Source organism: Xiphophorus hellerii, chromosome 4 (genome assembly GCF_003331165.1).
Source record: "Xiphophorus hellerii strain 12219 chromosome 4, Xiphophorus_hellerii-4.1, whole genome shotgun sequence".
In the NCBI taxonomy this organism is placed as follows: Eukaryota; Metazoa; Chordata; class Actinopteri; order Cyprinodontiformes; family Poeciliidae; genus Xiphophorus; species Xiphophorus hellerii.
The window spans coordinates 19,830,365-19,853,154 of NC_045675.1; the positions used below are offsets into that span (position 1 = coordinate 19,830,365).

The 22,790-nt window shown below is 37.5% G+C and overlaps 1 protein-coding gene across 1 annotated transcript in view; it reads right to left on the reverse strand.

Moving 5' to 3' along the window:
- Nucleotides 1–471: 471 nt before the first annotated feature.
- The window catches only part of lgr4 (leucine-rich repeat containing G protein-coupled receptor 4), a 29,668-nt gene continuing 7,349 nt past the window's right edge, over nucleotides 472–22,790 (reverse strand). The window contains exons 2-18 of the mRNA XM_032560151.1: nucleotides 19,540–19,611; nucleotides 15,055–15,126; nucleotides 14,527–14,598; nucleotides 12,044–12,259; nucleotides 10,392–10,463; nucleotides 9,349–9,417; nucleotides 8,783–8,854; nucleotides 8,572–8,643; nucleotides 8,327–8,395; nucleotides 8,155–8,226; nucleotides 6,620–6,685; nucleotides 6,458–6,529; nucleotides 6,288–6,359; nucleotides 6,067–6,192; nucleotides 4,656–4,753; nucleotides 3,842–3,895; nucleotides 472–3,716 (exon numbers count right to left, since the gene is read on the reverse strand). Coding sequence (XP_032416042.1) covers nucleotides 2,311–3,716; nucleotides 3,842–3,895; nucleotides 4,656–4,753; nucleotides 6,067–6,192; nucleotides 6,288–6,359; nucleotides 6,458–6,529; nucleotides 6,620–6,685; nucleotides 8,155–8,226; nucleotides 8,327–8,395; nucleotides 8,572–8,643; nucleotides 8,783–8,854; nucleotides 9,349–9,417; nucleotides 10,392–10,463; nucleotides 12,044–12,259; nucleotides 14,527–14,598; nucleotides 15,055–15,126; nucleotides 19,540–19,611 — 2,752 coding nt within the window. The 3' untranslated portion in view covers nucleotides 472–2,310. The remainder of the gene's footprint in view (nucleotides 3,717–3,841; nucleotides 3,896–4,655; nucleotides 4,754–6,066; nucleotides 6,193–6,287; nucleotides 6,360–6,457; nucleotides 6,530–6,619; nucleotides 6,686–8,154; nucleotides 8,227–8,326; nucleotides 8,396–8,571; nucleotides 8,644–8,782; nucleotides 8,855–9,348; nucleotides 9,418–10,391; nucleotides 10,464–12,043; nucleotides 12,260–14,526; nucleotides 14,599–15,054; nucleotides 15,127–19,539; nucleotides 19,612–22,790) is intronic.

Consider the following 22,790-nt stretch of genomic DNA (forward strand, 5'->3'; position numbering starts at 1 on the left):
GCACAGCCAAGGTTAACATCATAAAGCTGAGGATGCAAACAGTGAAAAATAAAAACACTCTCTTTTACAAAGCACTGCTGGCAGCCTCAACAACCGAGGAGGTAGCTTCCTTAGCAAGCATCCCATTCTTGAGTTTCCTTTTCAAATAATTTACATTAAAAATATATATAAAAAAAATAAACCACTGAAAGATTCGTACATTTTCAGGAGATCAGATGGCAAAACCAAACCAGACATTTTGGTTGATGTGTCTATAATAATCAAATTCAACGCAGACTGGAGCCTAAAGAAGACGTGAGAACGTCTCGGTGCTGGAGGAGAGCAGTTCCCTACATTGCCTGAATTCCTGAGCACTCACATGGCGTGCGCTTGTGGATACATGCTCCGAGGGTGTAACCACCTCAATGCGTGCAGTCATGCTTGAGCACACTAAACATCCGTCAGACTCTGTCACGCCCAGCCTCAACCAGGTAAGGATGAAAAGACATCTACATTTATTCACTTTGTAATACAATAATGCTCTTTTTGTCACATACATAAAAAAACTAATTAAGGATACAGTAAGAAATCACCAATAATGGAACTTGACAGGAGAATAAATATGTTATCTCATACCATATTTTACCATTTCTTACCATAATGTATGCATTTCAAGCCACAAAAAAATGTGGATATATGTAGGAGCAGTTCTCCATACCTTCTTGTTGACTCAGCTGGTTGCCAGTCGTTAACCAGCACAGAAAGTTAATCTCATTCGTGAGTTTAACTTGGATGGAGACTTAATTAAACTGAATTGTACCATAACTGGCAAGGATTATTTAACGAGGCTCAAAATAGACAGAAGATACAGTCTATGCAACACTATTTCATTACATAGTCTGGAAATAGAAAAAAAAAACACAAAAAAAACAGAATGACAAAACCAGGGGAAAAAGTTCAAAGTTTTAAAGAAGGTGAGATTTTCCTAATTTGACCTAATGAAAGACGGGAATAAAACGAGAGGCGCTGTTTTGGTGAATGCTTGGATTATAAAGACTTATTATTCAGAGGCCACCACAAATCCGCCTCCACCCAAACACTACTGTCTGCTTAAACAATAAATAACACGTGTCAAAGCGACAACACACAGTTGTTAAAACAGTGATATCTGCTACTTTTATCACATTCTTAGTATGAGAAGGTTAAAGCAAAAAACTTTTTTTTTTCTTACAGACTGACCTCTACCATTCCTGCGCCGGTGTGCGACAATCACGTGCTCATTGGCTAGTAGTTATCGATGCTAAATCATTCAACTCTCACAAGGTGAAAGTCACCAGGGTTCCAACACACTGATCATTTAAGAGACTCAACTTTCCAGCGTTCTTTTATATGTAATATTGAATTTCACTGAAAAAAGGGAAATGCAGGAAAAGAGACAAAGGAGGAAAGGAGAAGGTCATAAGGTGACAATAAAGGAAGAACATAAGGAAGAAAAGAAGGGCGGTATAAGACAATAAGAGAAAGAAAAAAAAAGAAAATGAGGATAGATATGGAACAAAAAGTAAAGACTGAGACTGAAGGACATAAGTGTGTAGGGAAGGAAATGACACAACGAAGAAAAGATGGACACAAAGTGGGAAGGATATAAGAAAGAACTAAATTTTTAGAAAATGGGAAAGAGAAGTCTGAAAATACAATTACTTTTCTTATTTTGTTTTTCCAATCTCATCTCAACCTGGAAAATGTGTCGGAACCCTGGATCACCTTAAACATTCACACATACACACACAAGAAAACCCTAAAAAAATCTAACAATGATTATTACATTTGCTACATTTATATATAAAATCATCAAATTAAAAAAATAAACTTGCTGTGGAAACATGTTAAAATTTGATGCATGATACATTAACAGAGCTTATCAGTACAGAACATACACAAAAAATCATTACATCTTTGACCCCCTTTAGCTTGCGTCGTTATCATCATCATCATCATCATGTCAGTTGATCGCAAGAGGCAGGCAGGCACCGGTGGTCAGATTTTCTTTAGTTGAGCAGTTTGTAACATGAAGTACTCAGTTCATTTCATCTAGAAATGATCTTTCAGCTGGAAATTCCCTTTCAATGATTGGTTGCATCTTTGCTAACAGTAATTACAAACATAAGTGCTTGATGAATTGCAAAGGTAGTTGGCACATTTTCTGTTCTGACATATATATATGTATCTGACATACATATTTATATATAAAAATTACATAATCTTGAAGAATCTAAATTCACATGACAGACATATCTGTGCACATTGACGTACTGGAGCAATGAGGCATCCTTAGTCTTTGACTCGAGGTATGTTGTATGAGTAGTGTACAAGAGGAAGTCCTCTGCTTTGGCAGAAGCAGGCTCTGCCGCAGGCTTGAACCTGGTCTGAACTGTCTGAAACAAAAGAGTCCCCCTCATCAGCGTACTCGGACTGAGCAGAGGGCGTGCCGCTGTCTGCCCAGAACCCCTCGGAGCGCGGGCATATCGCGGCTCCAGCCAGAAGGGTGGGACAGCTGTGAGACTTCACTAAATGTCTGCAGACCGACGAGGCTGAGGGGGAAGAGCAGGTCCGGGCACGCAGGGCTGCCTCGCACTGTTCGCACACAGTCTCTCCACAAAGCTGAGAGTACACACCACAGTCAAAGCCCAGGTGGGAGAAGGATCCCTCGTCTGTGAGCTCAGACCCTCCACCGCCATCGTCGCAGCCGCTTTCAGTGCCGGCCTTCACCTCTTGTGTCAAACCCATGTGACCGCGCAGCCTTAACCAGTCCTCTTTGAAGGCTGGGCTGAAAAACACATACAACACCGGGTTCAGGCACGCGGGGAGGGGGAAGAAAATGAGGGTGACGGACTTGGCAATTTCTGGGCCACCAGCTGTAGAGCCGGTCAGGAGAGGGGCGAAGGAAAAAGCTGCGACGGGACAGAAGAAGATGCAGTTGGTGAAGATGAGCCAGGCGACATGACGGAGGGCGCCGGTCTGCTCTGGGTCCGCCAGCTCCACCCTGCCGAGGTGGCAGTAGAGCTGGGTGTAAACTGCAGCTGTGAAGAGGTAAGCCAGGGCGTTGAGCAGGACCAGAGTGACAGTGACACTGAGAGCCGGACTCTCCCCACCAGCGAACGGCAGGCAGAGAGGAGAAGACGACTGGTCCCTGAAGGTCAGAAGAGGCAGACATGCTCCGGCCGCCGCCAGCAACCCCAGCAGCCCCGCAGCCAGGCCAAAGCATTGGTAACCTCTGAAGCACCTGCGATGGCTGCTGCCGTTCCTCGTGGGCGACATCAGCACTTTTCCTATGATCATCCGGACCGCCATGCTGCGCTCCACAGCTGCCAGCGCCAGCAGCAGCACCGACCACTCCGAAGAGAACACAGCAAGAGCTCCGGTGATCTGACAGCCGGGACCCATCTCCCACCACGCGCCGAACTCAGCGAAGGATCCCCATGTTGCCGCATCGAGCACGGTCAGAATGCCGACATACAGGCCAGTGAGCAGGTTGGCCAGGGCCAGCAAACCCATTAGCAGCCTGGCTGGTGACAAAGACGGAGTCAGGTAGTGGGAATAACCAGAGGCTTGGTGAGCGGGCGAGAAGGTGGTCACCAGCACCAGGCTGTTGAAGACCAACGACACCAGGCAAATAAACCACACTGTCAGACGAATCATCCAGTTCCCTAAGAGGTGCTCACAAGGCTTGAAGGCTCCTGAACACAGAAACAGTTTAGTGTTTAGAAATGAAAATGTAATAAGATAATTTAGGACTATCTAAGAATTCTTCAGCATTGTTTCATTAACACAGATACAAGATTAGAGATGCTTGACTGTTTACCTGGTGAAGGTGAACAATGCATTATCATTGAGACCTGCTCACCATCTTCTACACCTACAATGGCACAAAAGTAGACATAAAAAAGAATGATCAGACTATGTGAATGTGTATAATCAGCAGAGATGAACACAAATCAAGTTTTCTAAGTGCAAGTCAAATCCCAAGTCTTTCGCCCCAATTCAGAGTGACGTTTCAAGTTTCTAATGACTTGAAATGAACATTTTCTAATCAAATCCACATTTAGTGCAGCTCCAACTTTGATTTGATGCTGTAGGTGAATAACTAAAACATTTTTCCTTAAACCTAAATTACCATAATTTATTTTAAGATTTATAAACAGTCGTCTCTTAATTATCTGATGTTTAATTTATCATCCAAAAAACTAACTTATATTATTTTGAAATTTGTTCTAATGCAAAATTTACACCATCTAAGACAAATTACAGAAATAAATTAAAATCCATTCACGTTGAATTTATAAATTTATCATAAACAACGCTGTGTTTTGGTGTCTTAATAATGACCAAGTTAACACCTGTTTATTCATGTCTTCATTTTGTCCAGTGTATCATAAAATATTGCATTAAATATAGTTTGGATGGTTTCCTTCTGACTCTGAGCCTGAGAATTGTTTTATAATACTGCGAAGTCTTATTTTCTAAATCCAGCTTTAAAACCTTTGTTGTTAACTTGTGCTGTCTCTCATAGAGGATGGATTCACGTGGTTTAGTTCAACTAATTCTCTATGTATAAATTAACAACAAAGGTGTCACGTCAGCTATTTATTTCTAAAAAGACGAGCGTCCATTCCCACCTGTGGATTTCTTCATGTCTGTTTTCTCAGAAGACCTCATCACTGAGTCGCATCCAATAAACGCGCAGCATTGGTAGGCATAAGGGACCGAGATGGACCTGCAAACAATAATTTAAAATAAGGTTTTTAAGAGTCTGTTGTTGATTTGGGCACATCATCGTTAAAAAATACTCCTAAAAAGATTATTAGAAGTGTGTGGCTCAGCAAATATTTGGGCTTTCTGATTGTTTTCATCCAAATATTTGGATGTTTTCCTAAAATAGCAACAAATATGCAGAAAACAGGTTTGCCTGACTTCCTCATTAAATGTTAACACACAGTTGGATTCTGCTTTGCTGTCTCTTTGCATGCAATTTCTCATTTGTTTCCAGTGTATCAGCTAAAGTAAACAACAACAGAGCACTCAGTGTGAGTTTATGCAGTGCAGTCTGTATTACTCCTTTGGAGTGCTTGCGCTTTTGTGATACAATTTGTCCAAGTCCTAAAAAACACTCTTGCTACCTTAACCTTGGAAAAACACACATGTCATTACAAAACACATTTCACAGGCTGATAAGGTTGCCTTTCATTAAATGTTAATGTTTCCATTTATAGATTTGTTATTCAGTTTTCTTTCTTCCTTTTCCCCTTTGTGCTTTGGTTTTATCACTTTTCAATAACTAGTAACTCAACATTTTATGTTACAATGTATATTTCAAGAAATCAAATACAATACCTTGCAGAAGTCAGTTAATACCTCTTCAACTTTTTTCCATTTTCTTATGCAACAAGCACAAACATTAACATATTTTTTGCGCTCTACCAACACAAAGTAGGGCATAATCATGAGGAGAAAAAAATATTTTTTACACAAACGGAAATCTGAAAGGTCCTTTCCCTGATTCAATCATTTAATGAACAACCTTTTGAAGCAGTAACACCTCAAAGTCCATCTCTACCAGCTTTCAGAAACTGAAATTTTACTATTTTCTTGGGAAAATCATATTAATCCAACCTCACAGAGGGCATCAAAAGAAATGTAATTACAGGTTTAGGCCATTGTTGCACATGAACATGCTTTGAACAAAGTCATTCCATAGTAGTTCTGGTTGTTTGTCTTAGGAACGACTAGAAGGTAAATCTTTGCCCATGTATCAAAACTTTTGTAGCCTCCAAATGGTTTTCTAATTGCCTTCTCTTTAGTTTCATCCATCTTCCCATGAACTTAGTCTGCCAAATCATATGTTCGTATATTTGAAGTTATACCATAGTCTTTTTATTCTGAGATGATGAATTGAGCAGAGCTCTGTGAGAAGCTCAAAATACGCTGAGGTCTAATTTTATATTAAATTTAACCTGAAATGTCACAGTTCCACAGTCAATTCTGTCCTGGATGCTTTAAGCGCAAAACGAAACACGAGTTCATTCTCACCTGAGTTTTGGCAGGTTTTTTGCAGGAAGAACATTTTTCATCTGTGGGTTTCCTGAAAGTTTCAGCTGAATGACGGCGCTCAGTCCAGTTGTCGGAATGACAGACAGGGAGTTCATACTCAGATCTCTGCAGAATCATTTGAATAAATCCAGTTAATGTTTATGAAACATTTGCAAAATGGACAAATCCATGCAGGAGATTTGTAAGAAGGTTGTACTCACAGGTTGGTGAGTCCAGTGAGACTGAGGAAAGCATCTTTGTGGATAACTCGAATTTCGTTTCTACTCATGTCTCTATAAATTATCATATTACAAGAAAACACAAAAACATGGAGTAAAATGTTTGTTTTCTTGAACTTAGTTTTTGTTATTCCGTGTCTAAAAGCACTTACAGCAAACGGAGCGCTGAGAGATCCTGAAAAGTATCTCTGTCAATTTGTTGAATGTGATTGTGCTGGAAGCTTCTGCAGATTTCAAGAAGAAGTTTTGACATTTACTTTAGGAATCATTTATTGTAACAACTAACGGTATATTTACAAATAAATTCAACTCACATCTCCTGCAGCCGGCTGCAGCCCTGGAAGGACGGTAACTGCTTCACCTCATTGTAGGACAGGTCACTGTTTAAAAGAAAAACCCAGAAACCTCAATAACAAGAAAACCATCAACTGGGGGGAAATAATTATATAAACTGCTTATACCTCAGAGCGAGGAGTCTGCAAATTTTAGTAAGTTAAGTTTGATCTTTTTAAGATAAACATGATTAAAATTTTACTCTATTAATTATGAAATAAACGTAACAATATACATATTTTTTTTATAATTCACTTGCTTAACAGCCTAAGTACAACAAATATAATGTTACCTAACTTTCTATAACGGTTTAAAAGTTTCATGATAGTTACTGACAACAAGCTTCAAATAAGATTCTTCATTACAACCCAAACCTCTTCAAATAGACACTTTCCTGTAATGATGGAACAGAATAATGTAAAAATAATAGCTGAATTTTGAATTGTATGTACATTCAATCTCAAAGCAGTTTAGTCAGTTTAAGAAGCAGAATCATTCCTTAGGTTTGTTGGGAAGGCAGAAAGTCTGGAATTAAATTCATTTCAAGTGCTTCCCTGCATCATGGGGTTTGTAGTTCAGATATAGGATTACACGTGAAATGCTCAGCCAGAACTACAAAATACAACATAAGGGCATTTCTCAAAAAAGACCACGAGAGAATGGAAAAAAATGGGCGTATTTCAAATCTTTAAGGCTTAAAAAAAGATCTATGACTTTTAAGGCCTCACAGAAGTCATGTAGAAAATATGCTGCGGTTATATGCTGTCACAATTTTTATTGTCACTTAAATGTTCTTTTTGGTCTCTCACCCCATTAGATAGGTATAAAATAACACAGTATGCAATTAAACCCAAACTTTTCTAATAAGCATAAATACTTTTTGACCAGATATAAACCAAAATGTCATAGTAGCAACATTCAACTTGTGATGATACAGAGTATAAAAAATACATTGTTTAATTAGTAAAAGGTGATTAATTAAGACCACCTTACTATTCAGCATTGCTGCTGCGACCAGATCAACATCGGCATTTAAGACAACCTGAAGCATCAAGCTAAAGCGAACAGAAGGAAATCAGAGGATGAAGCCCTGAAAGCCAGACTGGATGACATGATTTACACTGACAATAGAAATACTCAGAAATTAATGGACCCCCTGCTGTCAGTCTGAGACGTATTTATAAAGTAGCGCTTCACAATATCAGCAAAACATGTACTTGCAATACTATTACTGATATTACAATGACAATGTTGATTACAATTAATCATCACAATGTCACCTCCACTCTGTCAGAATCAGCAACTAATACTAAACACCATCATTTGCATTGAGGACAATCCAAAAGGTCAAATTTATTACTAGCAAAAGTTTCATGCATCATCACCCTGAGTTATAATATCCCAGATTTTTGCAATTGTAATATTTCAGACACTAATACTGAAATGGTGGCCGTAATTGTATACATTTTCCAGTTCTAAAGAAGCGCATAATACTGTAACTGGAAAAGTCTCTTACAGTGTCTGAAGGAATTTGAGATCTTCACACAGATCAGCAGGTATGGATGATATCTTGGTACCTGAGAGGGTCCTAAAGATAAAAAGAAAGAAATAAACAAACAAAAATCACACTATTTACTTGCATCTGAAACACAAATAAGCACCAAAGAATAAAATGTTATATTACTCACAGACTATCCAGATTGTTAGTCCATGTGAGGATGGGGAAGTCCTTCATCAAACTGGCACCACGCAACATTCTGCAAAATGCTTAGAATTAATACTGGAATGTTTCTTGTAAAAACTGTGGCATGTGTTGATGGGGATGACAGATAGATGCTATAAACCAAATATAATTAGCTTAGGACCTGTTTTGACAACAGCTGACTTGAAGAGGTCACACAGATAGTAACTCGTGGTTCATAGTCAAACTTACAGAGAGCGCAGGTCTGAGAGATTTTGGAAAGCTGAAGCTCCCACAAATGACAGAGGGTTGTCATAAAAGTGTCTGAAACGAGATCAAAATAAGAGAGGAGAGCACAATGAGTATGGCACCATCTTCTGGACATTTGTTCTGTGCCTTAAACTTGTCTCCTTTAAAGATAAAACCACATGTAGACTATTCCTTTCTGTGAGTTTGACCTTACATGGTTCGCAGCATGGGGTTGTTATGAAAGGCCCTTTCTGGAATGGCAGCAATATCATTGCTGTGAAACCCACTGCAGAACAAAAGTCAAGGGACAGCAATTAGATGCTTATCACCACTGTCAGGTTAACGTGACAAAGACAATATAACGGAAAAGGACAAAATTAATATGATAAAGCAGTGAGCATAGTTAGTTCCATCAAATTAAGAAGAAGCAGAACAGAAGAAGCCAGAAAATATTATTTTAAAAATGAAAATAAATAAATAAGTGATTTTTCAACTGTTAGGTAAAGAAGCTTAAAGTAAAGCCTTCAAACTAACAGCCTGGAAGTTGAAATTTGTCTTTTTTTATATGAAATTAAGAAGCAAAATGTTGTTCGATATAGTCACATAATAAATGAATTACTTGTTCACTTGCAGATTTCTTTCATTTTGGTTTTTTTTTGTTCATCTTCTCAAATTTATAGCTCAAATACTCAAATAGTTGTATTTTTTAAGACATACGACACAGCAAAAAGCACTAGTTACAGCTTTAATAGCCTTTATCTTAAATTGGTATATACTTACAGTTCTTTCAGTTTGGGCAAAGCCTCTATTGCTTTAGGAAACTCCTTCAAGTTGTTAAAATTAAGATCTCTAAACAGAGAGAGAGACAGAGAGATTTGAGTCACAGTGTTAGATTGCTGCAATTGGCTCGTGTCTATGTAAAAATTATGGATTGCCTTTAAGGCAATTTTAATCAAACTTAAGTGAAATGTGGGGGAAGGAAGAACCTATTAGATTTCAACAGTTTCAGATGGATTTCTTTAATTATCATAACAGGGATCATAACTATAGCTTTCATGAACACATCCCCTTTGTTCAATAATACATTTATACATAAACTGATTCCAAAATGTGTCTTGTTAAGCTTTTTATTGGATTATGAAAATAAATACAAATAGAAATGTGCTTTCAAAAATCTGCTGTCAAAGTGTTTTAAAAAAGTCTCAAATGTTTCCAATGGCAGCCTCCAAAATGTCACGTATGAATCATCTTACAAAGCTACAAAATGTCTACGTGGTGGAATTAATTTTATTCGATACATTATATTTTATACACAGCCTGATGGTAATATAACACATTTTTTCCAATATAATGAAACAATTGGTGAAAGTGTGAAAGGATCACCATGTACAAAACATATCACAGACATTTTATTTTATTAGGATGTTAGACGATTTCTTAAAAAGGAAAATTGCCTTTAAATCTCCAATGTTCAAGAAATGAGCAACAACAGTTCAATTTCATATTTATCAGCTGACCATTCAGAGAAGATTAATGTCTTTGTCACTAGGTAAGGCTGTGAGCCAGTAGGAAGTGAACAGTTGGGAGGGAAATTTTGATAAGCATCATGTACTTTGCTCTATTTATCCTAGAGCAATTAAAGGAGGAAGTGGACACAATGATGTCTGAGGACTGTAGCAGAGATGGGTGGGGGAGCTGTTGGCACATACAAACAAGCGTCCAAAAACCCAAACTGACTCAAACTGATACATAAACACATGCAGGCATGCAAGTATACATCTGCACACACACATAAACAAAATACAAAGTAACTGTGGACTTACAGTGTCTCCAGGTTCACCAATCCAACGAAACAGTTGGCTCCTATCTCCGTAATTCGGTTGTTATGAAGATGCCTAGAAAAGCAAAATAAGTTGCATCTCTGAGATATTCAACAAGACTTAATAAACTGAACATTTAGCACAAATAATTTTTATGCGGAGCAGGGTCAGTAAATGAAGCATCTGTACTGTATTCGTACTCCACAGCAGAGCTGAACTCACTAATAAATTCAGGTCATTTCTTCCTGTTTATTCTGGTATGTTTATACAAACCTTCACCAGTACCACTCAGTGTGCATGGGTGCTTGGATGTTTGTGTTTGTCCAAATGTGGAACAGCAATAACAACTTTGGTGAAATCACACAGAATCTAATGTGGACGGTGCCGTTTTTCTCATTTTCTCAAATCATTATAGATGCTCTGACATGGATCCGTCAACCTCCCAGGTTACATGTGTCACATAAGTGGAGAATGTAGGTGTTTTAACTGCCAAACTTCTTCAAATGAGATCCTGCAGTCTCACTTAAAAACTGTCCGTCCAGTCTGGTCCCTCTGTTTTGAGCTGATGATAATTCTGCTATTATATTTGTGCCACCTCTCAGAGTAATGTTAATAGTTTGGAATGGCCCATTCTCTGATAGGGAATCTATAGGAGATGTCAAAAGGCCCCAAAGACTTGGAGTTCATCATCAAAGATAAATTGGGAAAAAGAAAAAGCAAAAAGCTGGTCAGCTGATTTTGATTGCTGTAATGCCAAGAACACATTTCCACTGGCTATTATTAATAAGGGAACAAATCATTTTTGACATGCGACTTTAATATTATATATACCTCTGGAAAAAATTAAGAGACCACTTAAAATGATCAGTTTCCCTGATTTTACTTTTTATAGGTATATGTTTGAGTAAAATGAACATTGTTCTTTTATTCTATGAATTACTGACATGTCTCCAAAAGTCAAAGCAAAAATTTTGTATTTATTTGCAAATGAGAAATGGTCAAAATAATGAAAACGATGCAGTGTTTTCAGACCTCAAATAATGCAAAGAAAACAAGTTCATATTCTTTTAGAAAAAAAACAATACTGATGTTTAACTCAGGAAGAGTTCAGAAATCAATATTTGGTGGAATAACCATGAAGTTTTCAATGGGGTTCAGTCAAGTGGGCTCAAAATTTTTTTTTCTAGAGCCTGATATGTCTGTCTCATTTGCAATCAGAAATAAACATCTTAGTTTAACAAAAAGCCAAATCTACCTCTGCCAGGGGTATAAGTAAGTAGAATTATTATTAACCGAGGTTCATAAAATGATCCATCATTTTATGAATGATGGATCATTTTATCAGTGTTCATCAGTGTTCATAAAATGATCCATCATTTTATGAACACTGACCTGTATTTATACTGCAGATTAACCAATGATAAACAAAGCCAAAGTGTACTTGATCTAATGAACAAATTTAACAGCTTATGCTGAAGACACCAATGTAAATAGCAAATTGCACTTCATGATCTGATGGTTACTCTGCTCTGTACACACCCTTCGCTATGGTAAACTCTCCAAAGAAACGAGTGAATCACATTGTAAACATTCAACGCCGCAGTGTAAAACCATATCCTAAACCACAATCAGACCAGAAGCTTAATAAGACTTACAGCACAACTAGACTAGTCAGATTTCCAAAGGCGTTGTCTGGTATATACAAGATCCGGTTGAGTGCCAGAGTCAGAGCTTGAAGATTTGACTGGTGTCTCAAGGAACTGACGGGGACTTCTGTCAGGTGATTGTCATCCAGCCACAGGTGGCGCAACTGTTGGAGACCTTCGAAGCTGTCGTCAGGAACGGTTGTAATGTGGTTGGCATCCAGGCGGCTACAAATCCAGAAAAAAAATTAGTGGATCAATCCCATGTATATGAAACTATACAGATATTAATGTTTTCAATGTCTTTAGTTCCCACATAATGAAATAAATGTATCGATTTTTTATTGAAGGGTTTCATTTTACAATTTCTGAAGTGCTCAGACTCACTGACACACATGTTGTCAATTTTCTTTGAGAACAGAAGCTTAGAATACAACAACCTTGATGTTTCTAAATATAATTTGCTGAATTAAAATAAACATAATACGATTCCATAAAACTTATGATGCTGACGTTTAAACGTTTTAATCAGAATGACCACAATCACAGCGCTGACTAATTATTACAGGGGTAAATGCAGGTTTAATATACGTGTCATTTAAATGTCTTTGAAAGTATTTAATTATTTTTTAGATGTGGTTTGTATGGTTGTAAGTATTCTGTTGAAGCTGCTGCTTTAAACAAACATCTTAGCGCCACTGTCAGGAAAAATATGACTGATACCAAACAACACTTGGACACTGCCAGTGTGCTGTGATTGCAGTTAATGGATTACAAAATAGCCACAGCAGTAAAACATTAGAAAGCATTCATCTGTACCTCCAACTGCTTATGAGCAAGCACTGTCAAATGTAAGGAGAGTAAAAGTCATGATGCAATCTAAGTTATAGGCAGACCTGTCCACTTCTTTCTTCTAATAATCAAAACAAAATTATGTCCACTGCAGAATCTCAACATAAAATAACACAAAATGTAAATTAAACTTAAATAAGAGATAGGAGATGTGGAATCCTTACATTTGACAGAGATTTCAGATGGACAAACATTTCCCTTGAGATGATTAAAAAAAAATAAAGTTGTCTTTGTTTAACCTCTATGAGCGTTCGTTTCACTTGAACCAAGCAGTTTTGTCCTAGAATCTTCCCTGAATGCGAGTCTCACCCTCCTTCAAAATTCCTCAAGTATCTGCGCTGGAAGGAAAACAATCTTGATTGACATTTAGCTATCTAAGGCTTATTACTAACCAAGTCTTTTCTTTAGCATAGTATATTTCTTTAGCAACCGAACTTAAAACTATGAATGAAAAAAAGATATCTGTTATAGACACGAAAAGGCAATTTAGAATACAGGAGATGTAAAGTGCAGGGGGAGGAAAAAACAAGAGTGATGGGTGAAAACTGAATTTTCAGCACATTTCGACAGCTGAACTCATTACTCCAAGTCCCTGTCAAGCTCAAAGGCACATTGTGGAGGGAGGCAACAGATACAAAGCTAAGACCTTCAAACTGTATCAAATATGAAGGCAAGTGGGGGAGGAAGCTTTGAACGATAACATTTTACACGCAGAAACAAGATGAAATACACAATCTTCTAAAAAAGAAAAACAGGACAAACTGAAAATGAGCAAAAATAATGTCTGAGTACACAAAGGTTATTGTTAAGAAGAGGAAAGTTGTCACATATAATCAAGCCTTCTCATAACAAATGAGGGCATTTTGTGATGCAGTAGTTATATACAAGAATGTAAAACCAAAATTCAACATGACTAACTCCAGCAAGACAGTCTCAAATTACGATATTTGCCCCTCAATTGGATATTTCAAGTAAAAAAAAAAACACCTCTTACAATAATCCCCAAGACTTGGTGATTATTTGTTTAGTATGTGAAATAAATGCAGACTACAGAACAGAATAGTCATTCAGGCAGATAACAAGTCAGAGTGTTGGAATGAATACTAGCAATAAAACCCTAACAAGGTCAGTGCAAACATTTTGGAATTTGGGAGGTAAAATGTTTATTATTGCGATGACACACGTCTGTAACATGTTATCTTGACTGTTAGCAGATAATCAGACGGAGTTTTGAATTAGATTTGTATAATCAACACTGAATAGAAAGCAAAGCTGAAGTGCTGGGGGAATTAAAGAGATTTATCTGTTGCTGCAGTGCTCATTTCAATGGTGTGAACTGCACATGCACTCTGATTAGAGCGCTCTGTACTTGACTTTAACTTTTCACATAACATGTACCAATTTATTTTATTTTTTTTACTGTGACAGCAGAGATACATAAACACATATGATGAAGATGCATATAAAATCTTAGTTCTGCTTTTGGAATAGCCTTGGGTACTTGTGGTATTGTGTATACTTGTGGTATTACTGCTGGACAGGAAGCTCCACCCAAATATAAAGGTTTTGCAAAAGAAAACACCCATAAATAATTATGAAAACACATATGTGCATATATGTGTGTGTTCATACTGAAGACTTACAGAGACTGGAGCGAGTGAAGGTTTTTCAACGCTGCATTGGGGACAGATTTAAGTTGATTATTTTGCAGCATCCTGAAAGGAAAAAGAAAAAAAAAGATTCAAATGTCAGCCAATGTCACACATCTAAATGTGTGAACCCGAAGTTCACACACTTAGATGAAAGCTTAATCAATGAACACAGGCAGGTGCAATCCAATTCAGTTGGTGAAGAAAACTGGACTACGACTTATTTATTTCTGTTGATGTAAAATCAACAGAAATGCCCTTTGTGTATCTTTTAGGACATACAATGTGTGCACAACTAGTCTGATGCAACCTGGCTGATGAAGCACTAAAATTAAAGCAGTTCTTGTATTCACTGTTCTGTTGGTGCTGCCTCAGAAATTTTGGGCCGAGATGAACAAAATGCATGCTATACCAAACTTCACTGTTTACACTCAGCCTGTCATGCGGAAAACTTTATATTGCCATATTTGTAAGTCTGTATGCAGATGTTTGTGTACATTGGCAGGGAGGGAGCATGCTTACAGGACTTTGAGCTGATGCAGACCAGACAGGGCGTCAGGGTGGATGAATGTCAGGTCATTCCCAGCAAGTCGTCTGGATGAGATAATGAGTCAAAATTATATTTAATTATTAAGCTTGTACACATTTCAAAAGTACTCAAAAACATTCACTATACTTTATCTCTTTGTATTGAAACTGTAAAGTACAACAGATTTTTAAATTAATCATCGCTTTAGTTTTAAAACTCCACATGCACCGGGCAGCTTAGGTTCCACCTCTCAAGCTGATTATGAAACTCAAAGTGACAAAGACATGTACCTTTGTCATGGACTGTTGTCACTTCTTCTATCACCCAACACAGATTAGACCTGCCTATGGATAACTATTTTGTTAGATCCCCTTTTTTAGTAACTGCAACTTCAACAACCAGTGGTCCTTTCACAAAAACATTGAAAAAATAGTTAATCCCTCTTAGGGTTACAGAACCTATATTCCAAGGAAACTGTTATTATCAAACAGCTGCTTCAGTGCGTGTCAAAATTATTTAAGAGAGGGGACACCTCCCTTTCCTGCTGGGAACAGGAAGTAAATAGGAAACCTGGGTGTAAATAAGCATGGGACAAGCTGACTGGGACATTGGAGCCCAAGTACACTATCTTGCCTGAGAGATTAGCAGGAGATTTATCGCCATGCAACATGAGTCAGACCAGGCCGAGTTCCCAGCAACAAGAGCTGCTATGTGTGAGGCTGAGAACCAGAACTGACTATGTTAGAGCACCAGTAGGTGTGAGAGATTACGCAACCCTGGCCTGGAGTTTGTTGAGAGTGCTACCTATCTATTCGTGGATATTCAAATGGGGAGTTTTTTTAGGTTTTTTTTACTTTGGTTTAGCACCACAGGCAAATAAACTGTGAGACTGCATCCTTTTAGAAAGTGTGTGTGTTGGACAACTTCATACTTTATGAGGTACTAAGACATGTTGCTTGACTGTATGCAATATATATAAAAACTAAGGGCTTGAAAAAAGCAAGAATGTGACTGATATCACAGGGAAGCAGAAACCTTTACCATTTTTATTCCAGCAGCCCAAGTCAATCAAGTTGGGGTTGAAAAGAATGATCATTTCTATTAAGTATAGAAAAGTACAGCCGTCTTATTTTTTTATTATATTAGTTAGTTTGTAGGTACTTTTAAGACATATTTAAAACGACAAGGTAGCATGCAATTATTTCACTCAAAACATATATTCACTTTTGTTCTTCTATTCCAATAAAACATTTGAGATGTTTTGCCATCTTGCTTTGTAGGTGCTAAATAAAATAAAATTATATAAAACACAATAAAATTAACTAAAATAAAATAAAACAAATATAAAATAGAATAAAAATGGCATGCAAAATGGCCAGTGGCTGCCTCTTATGACACTGGCTTAACTCAGAATATCTGCACATCATTAGTAGGTGGAAATGTAATTTAATCCCTCGTGTATTTTGCATTTGAGATATTTGTTATGAAAATAGTCAAGGTTTTTGAAAACCAACATGATGTAATGACATCTTAGTTACCCAAAGTCCCTGATAAATATTTGCTATTAATTTATGCTTACAGGGAAGCTATTAATTTAGATCATAAAATTCAAATCAAACAACTGCCAACACCAGGATATTAAAATACAGTGGCTGCCACTCCAAGTTAAAATGTATGAATAGACAGTATCTTCGAAAAACATTTAGGAAAAAATTTGATTGGAAACCAAATTAATCAAAATAATAATCTTCTAAAAGACAGTAAAATGAACCAAGTTTTATTTGGTAACTGCAAATAAGAACAAAAGATTTGACAAATGTTTCGGTTTGGCTACCGGTTTCACAACCGAAAGTGCTTCTCTACTTTAACCTTTCAGGTGATTTATCACCTGTTGCTCCAGGGCTTTGACAGCTGTCACGAAGAAGAGACACACTCTTCTAGTTGTGCAACACTACTCCGACAAGTCTACCTTACACTGTAAATTAGATGACAAAGTTTAAACTTTTTCTTTGATACATCATTATACATAAAAACCAAACTCCACCTCACACATATACACTCTCGATATGTTTCTACACGTTCAAGACAGTTTTTGTACCGCTGTTAAACAGGTGACACAAATGATGAAGTGAATAGTATGACTTCAATTCTTATGTGCATTTTTGCCAAATGAACACATCTCATTTCAGATACATACCTGCCCTGGTTTGAGTCAGTTTAATGTAAATATAGTTCATAATGTTTCTTTACTATTGCAAAAATATTCACAACTTTTCAACTTATTCCACACTTTTATGTTATAAGATAAATTTACTTTAGTTTTACTTTGTGGTGTAATAGTGAAGTAGAAGAAAAGCCAATAGATGGTTTTGAAAGTTTTTAGATAGTAAAATTTTAAAGAAATAAGGCGTGCATTTGTACTGCGCCCCTGGAGTCAATATTTTAAATTCAATCACCTTTGCACTTGCAGAGACTGACATTTTTACCCATTCAATCATAATTATGGCTGCATCTTTAGGTACTTGAACTGGAAGAATGCCAGCCTCAACTTAAATTTTTCAGCTGCTCAAACAGGCTTTTTCTATATTTAGTTCCCTCCATATTCCCATCAGCTCAGACCAGCTTCAACTTCCCTTCTGAAGAGAATCATCGCAGCAGCATGATGCTGCCAAGACCAAGTGTGGGGAAAGTGTGTTCATGGTTAAACTACATGCAGCAGTTTTGGTCTGACCTGACTAGAGCTCCTACATGTTACTTATGTCCCTTCCATCTCGTATGACTAGCTTCAAACTGGATTTCTTCTGGTTGTCTTGGTGATAAAATATTGTATTATGCCAGAAAATATTTTTAAAAATCTTTGCCCTTTATTGCTTAAACTCCTTGATTATGTGCTAATTTGTTTTGGAGTGTCAGATAAAACCCCAACAAAATACATTAACATTATTAAATTGTAATGTGATCAAATCTATAGGTTCAGAGTTCAAAATGTATGAAGACTGTTGAAAGGCATGGTATGTAGATAAGATAATCCAATTTAAAAAAATGTGTCAGTTTATGTTGTATTTAAACAGAGCAAAATATTCTTCAGTACAATGAAAATGTACCCATATTAACAGTTTTCTGGAATATAATACATTTCAAATATAGAAAGAAAAATGCTAATTGTTGCAGATCACAATACATTACTAAAACTGCAGAATCACAATGTTAAAAAATATAATTTTATTTTTTTGTTTATAAATGATGCCAGAGCATATCACAATATCATCTGCTCAGACTGATACTTGTGAAATGAAGTTGTGATTGCTACATGGATAGGATTATCAATTGCAGGTTACCATTAAGAATATAAACAAACTGCAAAAGGAGACAGACAATATCTCTGTCATCAAGTCTGTTGATCTTCTGGGCATTCAGCAAAAGAGGTTGCGTGACTAAGAAGGAGGAATATTTTTTTTTCTCGCTTGCTTCCCTGTCTCAGGATGGCCTGCACTCTGTTTTCCCCCTCTTTCTCTGTCAGCTCACTCTGTTTTTGCCCTGAGGGCCAATGCTCTGGTTCATTGACAATGCTGAAGACCTGAAGCAAAAAAGTCCTCCAAAGTTTACAGAGACAAGTCTTCTGATTTGTTCTCAGAGAAACAAAGGTTACACAAACACACAAATTAACTAAGGGTTTATGTCAATCAAACAGACCATCAGTTTTGATGAGTTAGGACAAGACACTCGTCGTGGAGAGATCAGGCGAGGTTTTAAGTCCCGTTGCGATGGAAACCATTGTTTTGCCCTTTTCCTTCCTGCCTTGCATTCCTCTGCACAATGCGATGAAAACTAAATTGCTTCTCAACAAAGAAAATTGGATTGGTGTAAGAAAAAGAAGCGGGTGAAGCTTCAGCCAGCTGAAAGATGCACAAGAGCTGAAAAAACATCTTAACAAAGGCCAGGTGGAGCAGGAACCTCTGGAGAATTTTAATTCATTGGTCATTTTGTCTTCAGAGGGCTGCATGTTACCTGATATCAGGCAGACTGATTTTTATCTTTGACTCACAGCAGAACTAAGCCAGACACTGAAGTATTTAAAGAGCAAAGAAAAAACATCCACCAAGATCAGATTTATGCCCATTCAACGAGGTCCATGCGCACAGATGTTTTTGTTTCTACCCTCATAATCCCTTAAAAGCAAAAATCCACATCGGATGTCACATGACTGTTGCTTCAATGCATGTCACCTTGCAACGCCTTTTTAACTGAGCTGTATGACATGCTTTATAACCTCCCTGGCTCAGTTCATGAACGTTGAGTGATTTGTTGCCTCATGCCTGTTTTCCACACCTCAGAAGGAGGGAACGCTCTACACCGATGCCGTGCGTCCTGCAGTGTGAATTCAAATACCCAGGTGCGTTTCATAAAGAACAGCGCTCATGTCAACACTGTACAGAGTAAATACATCCTTAACACGAGAAAGAAGGGCATGTACTCACAGTTCTTCTAGGTAGGGGAACTTCTTGAATACATTTGCTGGAAGCTCAGTGATGTTGTTCATACTCAGGTCACTGTGGAGAGAAAATACAAAAGCAACACAATGACACATTAGCTTAGCAGTCATTTAGTTTAAGATCTCGATGATGCTTCAAGATTGAGCTAATCAATGAGTTGTTTTACCTGTTAGTGATTAATAAAATGCTTACTTTGATATTTTTACTCTTTTCTCATTTTGCAGTGTCCTAGTTTTCATTTTAGACATGGAATCAAGAAATACTTACCTTTTGTAATTCTAAAATCAACATTGCTTACAGCTGTTTTATGTATCTGCATTAGTCTAAACTCAAGAAAAAGAATACCATGAAAAAAGCCCTTCTATTTAGCCCCAGGGATCTTCCTTTTTCGAATCAACAAGTAAAAACAGACATGTAGCTGCATGAAAAGTATGCATTCAGTACTTGATTTACTTCCTTACTAAATCCACTGTAAGTTTGTGTTTTTAAATTTTTACAATAATTGTAAAAAAAAACTTCTAACAGGAATAACGTAATGGCACTTAACAAAAGAATAAAAAAACAGAAGTTTGCCATCATGCCTCCTGAGGCAGAGATGTAAACAATGAGGGCAAATTCATGTTTCATCTTGATAAGAATGAATTCCCTTACCCGGCCTAAAGAAAAGATCCCTAAGATGACAACACAAAGGATGACATGGCAATAACTGGGATAAAAACCCTAAACAAAAGTAAAAAAAAACAACAAGCTTTTCAAATTAAGGAACCCTTTGAACCCTCCTTCCTTTTTCACTCCCCAACTGACCATCTTGAGTTTCATAGCCAGATCTCTCTCAGACCTTGTGTGTGGGCCCATGAATCCTACAAGGATCACATTGCTCTTCCTCTGCAGACCCAAATACACACACAGACACATATGCACACACAGGCTTTAAAATATGCTCCCTGACAGAACCCTCATCATCTCAGCGACCTATGTCCCATCTCCACTTACCTGCTTATCCAATTACCCTACGGACTATTCAGCTACAACGTTTCTATCAACATCTAGCTTACCACTATCACCTTTTACTACCTGGACTACTTCTCTGGTGGTGGTCTGCTGACAAAGCGTGTGTTTAGCTGCTAGTATTCAAATGGGTCCATCCCTAATTACATTTTTATAGTTTGTCTAAATTCTCAATGAATTGTTTACTGGTCTAAACCTTATGCAGGGCTTGGATACTGGAGGCCTCACAGTGACTATCACACTCTTTCCACCCTCTGTGCCTGGCTGCTTTACTCATCAAGGTCCTGGCCTGTCCCTGCTAAAACAGATTTCAAGAGGACACTAAAAATGCAGCTGTGATAAATGGTGACAGGCTTAAATGCTTCCACAAACAGGTATCTGCAAATTCCTATCCCATGTGCCCTTTGGATTTATTTCAGCACCGAAGCAGCAGATAATCTGAGAGAGAAGTGAGGCATGCTAATAAAAAAGAAAACAGAGACTTTTAAGGGAGAGGCCAGAGTTAAACATCAACAACTAATGTAAAGACATTACAGCAAATCTACTTTACAAAAATGGTTATTGAAAATGTTAAGCTTTCAAAATTGCTTTTCCTCATTTTAAAATCAAATTATTCATAGAACCCTGTTTACTAGCTTGCAGTGAATGGTTTTTAATATTTCTTTTCAATGTATATTTGCAGACAAAATAAATGTTCTGCATTACAGGTGTTTTAACAACCACAAGTCATGTCAGACATCACGTTTTGTTGTCAGTACACACACTGACTACAACTACATTATGACCACTAAGGGTGCACAATATAACATGAATATATTGTTAATAATCATATTTTTTAAGTTGTGAATTTTCATTTTCCATGCTATTGTAGTATTTAGCCAGTTGGTCAGTCTTACAGATGCTCAAACTGGACACAAATAACATTACCCAAAATGCTCAAGATCACAGAGTGATGGAAGCACAGAAAGAGAGAAAAGAAGAAAATAGGCATAGAGGACCAGGCATATATTGCAAGTGCCATTGTGATGTTAACCAATAATATCACTACCACAAGATTTTCTAATATCATGCAGCCTGAATGAGCGCCCAATTAACGTAAAGCTTTGTGTCGTTGATGTCTCAAGTTATTTAGGTAAGTATTTCTTGAGTCCCTTTGAATTTTGTTGTGTTTTTCTTTTGTTTGCAGTTCTTCAAAACAGTGGATGTTACTGCTGATACAATCTGCGTAACACTTGGTAGCAGAAGAAGAGTGTACGCAAGAAGTTGATGCCGATGGTGGCGATGGTGGTTTGATCCCCGTTTCATCCGCCTCTGTCGTTGTGCCCTTGGGAAAGACACTTCACCCACCTTGCCTGCTGGTGGGGTCGCAAGGCCCGGTGGCGCCCAGTGCATGGCAGCCTCGCTTCTGTTAGACTGCCCTGTGGCAGCTGTGGCTGCTATCCAGTAGCTTGCCACCATCAGCGTGTGACAGTGTGCATGAATGGGTGAATGACTGTAGTTTGAAGCGCTTTGGGGTCCTCTGGACTTGATGAAGCACTACACAAGTACAAAGCTAAAGTATATTTCTAACATAACTAACTACAAAGTTTTACCTTAAAGATACTTTGATCAGTTTTCAGAAGTGTATGCAACATTTTGAAGCAATTATTCAGTTTTGCTTATAGTCAAGTGTGCATGCGCTTGTAAAAACCAATATCCTTTTAGTTTCTACTTTCTACCTTGTTGCTTGTTCTTCTTGTTTGACGAGCACCACTCATAATGCCTGCAGACCGTTCTGGAAATGGGAATGCACACAACTGTCTGAAACAACAAAACACGCACCCTAGGAACAGCGCGCTTCTGCATGTGAGGACAAATATGGTGGGTATAAACTAGATCCAAGGCACAATCGTTATCACAACATCAAATATCAAAACGGATGCAAGTTGGATGGGCAAAATTATTCCAAGTGTCATGCAGCAACATCTTGTCCATATAAAATTAGCTGGTCTGAAGAATTGTTACTGTTAAGAATCTGAAACTTACAGAGAATAGTGGGCGCAATGGGATGATGAAAAACGATAAGTGAGAGGAATGTGGACTAATTTCAACTGATGCCATAATTGCAATATTCAAATGAGCAAAGTTAGTCACTAAATCTAACTACGAGATAGGCAAGACTTTAAAATTAGCTTAAGATAAAACCAGAGTTCACTGGCTCCCACAGAAGGTTTTTCAGCAAGATAACT